At 35.1% G+C, this 6,199-nt stretch overlaps 1 protein-coding gene across 2 annotated transcripts; it reads left to right on the top strand.

Annotated features, from left to right (window-relative positions):
* Positions 1–757: 757 nt before the first annotated feature.
* On the top strand, positions 758–5,179 carry LOC131051904 (protein FLX-like 3). Of its 2 annotated transcripts, none has more exons than XM_057986503.2 (5): positions 758–873; positions 3,040–3,584; positions 3,773–3,927; positions 4,547–4,623; positions 4,758–5,179. In XM_057986503.2, exons 2-5 carry the CDS (start codon positions 3,046–3,048, stop codon positions 4,848–4,850), a joined length of 864 nt encoding a protein of 287 aa, XP_057842486.1. In that variant the 5' UTR covers positions 758–873; positions 3,040–3,045; the 3' UTR covers positions 4,851–5,179. The 2 variants fall into 2 exon arrangements, with proteins under 2 accessions (XP_057842486.1, XP_057842485.1); XM_057986502.2 differs by having other exon boundaries at positions 803–1,007.
* Positions 5,180–6,199: the final 1,020 nt, after the last annotated feature.

Genomic DNA, 6,199 nt, shown 5'->3' with positions numbered 1-6,199 from the left:
CATCAAAGTTAAGGAGTACAAATATCTTGGATTTTACTTCAACAACAAGCTAAACTAGGAAGGTTGCAAAATAAGAGAATTTTTGGAGGATGGAAAACATTATACACTCCTCAAAACAGATGTAGGGAGGTTGAGATTTTGGATTGGAAAACTACTTAAGTTCTTTTTGGTCTTCTCGTGCTCCCAATTGTGCTACACAAATTGAGAAAATTCAAAATCACAAGCAAGTTTAAAATTAAAAGTTCAATTAATTATGGTATTTTGTTGAGTGAAGTGGGGGTAGTTTGTATCGAAGCAATTTCCCCAAAAGTGCAAAAGATGGTGGAAAGGCCAAAGGAAACTTGTGAAGAAAGGATTCGTATCTTTTGCACTTTTGGGGAAATCGAATCTAATAGACACTTCATTTTGGAGTGTGATGCTTATAGAGACATTAGGAACAATTATGATAATGTTTTGACAACTAGTTCTTAGTTTAGTCTTTTCAATGAGAACGCTGTTGAGAAATTGGAGAAGCTCATCATCGACTTGTATAGAAAAAGAACTGAAATGCAAAAGTCAATAACGACAAGACTGGTTGTCCCATAGACTTTCATTGTTTAACCCCATATACATTAATAGTTGTTATTCTTCTTCTATACACAAAATTAAATAAAGAATAGCATAACCCCATTGAGAAGAATACATTCTCTAGCATTAACCAAAGTTTGTACGCACTAGCTTATATGCCGACTTTTCTTTCCCCATTTCGTTTTTTGAAACCCTAAATATATAATAACAATACCATTTTCGTCCAGGTTATCACAACCTTTTGTTAAGCCACAGCTTATGGGTCGAAGAAACCCTCGACAGCCGGTCATTTACAAGCGATAGCCGGTAACCCTACCTCTACCCTATTAGTTCTCTTCCGCTTTCTACTTTGCATAATATCCAGACTCTCCTCTCCTTCCATTTGCTCCTTTCTCTGGTTCGATCCTCGTCACACGTAACATAATTATACAATTTTTCAGGTATGTTTATATGTCTACTAGATATGCGTAAATTTTCGTTAGTTTTTTTGGTTTTTTTTGACAGAGAATGAAAACAGGGCTCTTTATTGTATTTTCTTTACAAATATCTGTTTATTATCAATCAATACAAAAGATAGGAAGGTAAAGCCTTTATTATTTCTTCTTGTTGTGCGCGCAAATGCTTTGTCTGCAACTTTTTTTGGTTCTTACGGCAAGCTTTTTTCTTTGTTCTTTGATTCCCTCTGTTGTCTGTCGCTGTATGCAAATTCTGTTCTTTTATGATACAACAGATAAATAAACGCTTGCTTATTATTTTTACAATCCTTTGCCATTCTACCAGGGTTTAGTTTTATGGCTTAGGGTTTTATATATGCAGTTGTGGGTCTACTCACCCTTATCGTATAAGGCACCGTTGGAGTTTTATTCAAACGCTGCTTGGATTTTTTTTTCTGTGATAAATGAGGGCTCTGGGATATGTCATTGTGTTTTTCTTGACATAATTTTTCTGTTTATTTATCGAGGATAATGTTTACACTTGTTGCTTTTTATTCCATACAAATGTCGCCTATTCCCAAGGGGCATACGCGCGCTTATATGATTACAGGTGTCTACCAACAACATGCCTAGCATCCCCTACACTGAGAATTGAGCTCAGCCTTGGTCCTAGTAATACCTTGTCTTTACAAACTAGTGTCATCTGAGTGGACAGCCATGTAAAAATAAATTAATTGTCAAAAATGTCTTTATACTCTGCAAAAAGAAGTTTAGTAAATGAGTTTAATTATTGTGGGGTTTCGATAAAATCAGTAAAGGCTGCTTGGGGATTTGCATAACTTTTAATGGAATAAGGGTCCACTAGGCGTTTCTCAGTTTTACTAATGAAATGTTGTTGGCTGAATAATCATTATAGCATGAAGCATTTTGTTTGAGAACTTAATTGATCAGCATAGGTTTTGTGAAAATTCAGACATTTTTTAGTCCTGCGGGATAATCAGGATAATTTTTGGCTTAGATTCCACGAATACTTATCATGTCTTCTCTTGATTCTATCTCGAAAGCTTACCAAAGCATTCTATTAAATTAGTTTATTTAGAATTTGCAAGTTTTGGAAATATCTAGGAGGTCATTTTGTTTATTGACAAAGGACTCAATTTATTGTTTCCGAGTATAGTTTACCCTTCCCCACGGGAAGTGTCTAATTGGCTGCCAGAATGATTGTTTGGCCTTGAATCTTGATATTCTAGTTGATTTAAAAAAAAATTGTATAAGCATGTTTTGTTCAATTATGAAGTATTTGAAGTAGTATTTTGAATATAATTTGCCTCACTAGGAAGGTTGTCTGGCTTTGATGTTTGTTAAGTTTATTTTAACAATGTTTTAATGTTGTATATTATTTGAGGATACTGAAATTACTAGTATTTGTAGCCAAATAAGAACCCCCCTCGGAATATGCCTGTTATTAGAACTTTACAACCAGTGAGAATTTCATTGCATGCAACCATCAAACTTGGTCTTTCTAGTAAGCACTGGTAAAATTGAAATCTAACTGGGCCAGTCCATTCTCTTTCTTATTAACAAGTAAAATGACACTGTACAGAGGCCACATCAGCAGGTTAATGGTTAATTATTTAACCAATATTAATGTTTTGCATTGTCATATGTACATTTGTTTAGGGTCTGAATGTGTGCACTGTAGTGTATGTAATTAAAATATCATGCAAACAATAAAAATGATATAGGTTTTGCAGTTAGAGAATATATGTGCTTTTAAAGATACTTGAAATTGCACGAGATTTTTAAGAAATCGTGCTGTTAGGGCAGTAATCTGAAACTCATCTCAATCTTTATAGTGGTGAAATTGCTTTTGCTAGTGGACACTAGTAAGTAATGCCAAAATCATTCTTCTTAGACACAATCTTTATCAATTATCATGGATTTAACATGCTATTAATTAATTGAATCTAAATTATTTTTTGGCATGCCTACTTAATTACCAAAGTGTTCTCATATTTGTAAATGTTTTATTCACTAGGTGATTATGGCTGGAAGAAATCGCCTACCTCGTCATGTTTTGGATGGTCCCCGAGGCTACCCTCCAGGTCCTGGTCCAATTCGTGATGGTCCCTACAGTAGAGGGCAAAGACCTCTACCTCATCCTGCAGTAGTGGAGGAGGAGCTTGAATTGCAGCATGAAGAAATCCAAAGGCTGGTTGCAGAGAACAGGAGGCTTGCAACAACACAAGTAGGCCTGCGCCAGGAGCTTGCTGCTGCTCAGGATGAAATACACCGTCTGAATCAGATAGTGGGAAATGTCAAAGCTGACAAAGACCTTCAAGCCAGGGATTTGGTTGATAAGTGTATGAAGATGGAAGCAGAATTGCGTGCAGTTGAGCCTTTGAGGGCTGAGGTTATGCAATTACGTTCTGATGCCCAAAAGCTGAGTGTTGCCCGACAAGATCTGGCAGTTCAAGTTCAAGCTCTACAACAGGAAATGGCTAGAGCACAAGCTGACGTGCAGCAGGTTCCTGCATTAAGGGCAGAGTTGGATTCTTTGCACCAAGAACTCATACGATCAAGGTATTTAGCAGTCCATTATCACTGTTTTCCCATAATTTAATGGGGTTATGTCATTGTTGTATTTAGTTTTTTATTTATATTTTTGAAGGGAATTTAAATCAAAGGAAACCAATTTCGTGGAGAGATTGATCATTGGAATATCAAGATTTCTCAACCATTTATTGTTGCGTTTGATTTTTATTTTCTAGGACTGCCATTGAATATGAAAAGAAGGCAAACACCGAGCAAATGGAGCAGAGACAGGCAATGGAGAAGAATTTAATTTCTATGGCTCGTGAAGTTGAGAAACTTAGAGCAGAACTTACGAATTCAGAGAAAAGAGCCTGGGGTGCTAGCACTCCAGGTGCGTTAATAATATTGACTGGAATGTGTGTATGCATCAGTTTGATTTTTCTGTGAAAGAAATGAAAATATACTAAATGTTGCTGTACTCAGATGATTGGTGTGATAGAAAGCATATACTATGTACACAAAAATAAGGTCATGAAAATCAAGTTAAATTGTATAGAAATGATAAAATAACTTTTAATGTCCAAACAACATTTTTCCTTGGGAGAGGAGAAAATTACTTCTCAATGCCACCATGTTCTCTTTTGACTATGCATGCTATTCTGTATGGGGTTTATGAATGCTATTGTTTTCTATTTCTCCCCTTTGAAGAGTTCGTGAGGCACCAATCTATCAGAATTGTATTAGATTGGGCATACTATTTTTTATACTGTAGATGGTATGACGTTCTCACAAAATTGTATAATGGTAGGTGCTTGTAGATTCTTTACACTGTGGTTCTGGTTGCATTATCTGCAACGTATCTTTTGATTTCTTTCTATATTGAACATATATAACCTTTTTATATGTTATTATTGAATTAAATGTTGCTCATTGTGGGTCATGTGGTTTAAATTTTTATGACAACCATGTTTTTTGATAAGATGTTGAACCCCAACTTTATTTTCTTACAGGTGGGCCATACAGTTCAAAACTTGGCAGTGTTGCAGGATATTCAGGGCCATATGCAGAGACATATGGCATGCATATGGTGTGTTGAGTTCTCTATTTACAGTTTAAATTCTCAAGTGCTGTTTGAATATTTGGCACAATGACTTGACCTGTTATATGACATTATTTCTATTTTTTTCCCTAACTTCTTGTTTGACTCTAAATTATCTACAGGCTCAACCTGGTGTTGAAAAAGGTTCTCAATATGGGGCTGGACCTGATCCTTGGGCGGTGTATGAGAAACCACGTTCTCATGGTCGTAGATAAATTGAAGTGCAAGTTTTCATCTAAGCAATTCAGATTTGCTTGCTGATTTCATATTTTAAACTGGTATTTTGTGTGAGCTTCTAGTGTCTGAAGCATTGACACATGCCATGTGGACATAATTAGAGTGATTAACTTTTTGAACATTTTTTACAATTGACATTTTGTCATTTTATTTAGAACGTGAAAGGTTTAATGTTGCTTTAGGGCTATAGGATGCATGTAGGTCATGTAGTTAGTATTTAGTTTTGGCATCATACTCTAGAAACTTACCTTAAGTATGTTGATTTCAAAACTCACTTGATTATATAAATTTTCTATGTTCATTTGGAGTTTTGGTTCGTGTGTTAGCAAAATTTCTATTCATTTGAAAATGCCTTTTTGTACTGTCTAAGAAAGGATGGAGAAAATGTTACAACGTTTTCTTAGCATGGGTAGTGTTGTTGCATGGAATGTAGTTTAGAATAACAAGAATCGTTCATTTTTGTAAAATTTAAGTCTGGTAATTTTTTTTTATTGTGAGAAACCTGAATGTTATTTAGAATTTTTCAGTTAGTATGAATTAGGACTGTATGGGATTTAATTTATCTTGTTATTGAAAGAATCTCAGCCTTAGCTATGTTGACAGAGCTGTTCATTTAATTACTTATGGTGTTAAAGCTAGAAAATACTTGTACGATCCATAATTGGATGATGGATGTGACAATATAAAAACCAAGATGCTTTTATTGTTGATTATATATTGAGAATGTGGCTAGTGTCTTGATGATATCAATAATGTGTTCTCTTTTGTAGGAAGAGGTATATGGTTGGTTATTTATGTGCACTCCTGAGTGTTTTAATTCTGTTGTATATCTTATTATTTAGGCATTGTCTTTTCAGTGCACTGTGTAGATTAATACTCCTAGTCCTTACAGTTAAGGTATAGCTATATTGAAAAGTGGGATTCCTAGGAATAACCTCCTGTGGGAACAAAGGTAGGAAGATCATGCTCAAGTGCTATCTGTCATTTTGACACATTAGAAGCTGTCTTGGGAAAAAATGCATTTTTTATGTGATCGTTGTTGGTAAGTATTAGCCTCAAACAAGGTCAATTATGTTTAAAAAATGCATGCAGAAAGCAAGACTAGACGATGCACATGGTAGATGAAAGCTACAATTTGCCACTGTTATAGATAGGAAGGGTAACTTGTGATACACCTTATAAACATCTGATGTGTACTGTACACGTTTAAGACCTTGAGCACAATCTTATTTGGCAGTCAATCATTTGCATTGATGATGGGATGTACTGTGAACGCCTTTGCAGATACCAGATGTTCCGAGTTTCATATTTACATGGTGGAATATTC

Source organism: Cryptomeria japonica, chromosome 3, assembly GCF_030272615.1.
Source record: "Cryptomeria japonica chromosome 3, Sugi_1.0, whole genome shotgun sequence".
Taxonomy (NCBI): domain Eukaryota; kingdom Viridiplantae; phylum Streptophyta; class Pinopsida; order Cupressales; family Cupressaceae; genus Cryptomeria; species Cryptomeria japonica.
This window is presented reverse-complemented; position numbering and strand designations above follow the sequence as displayed.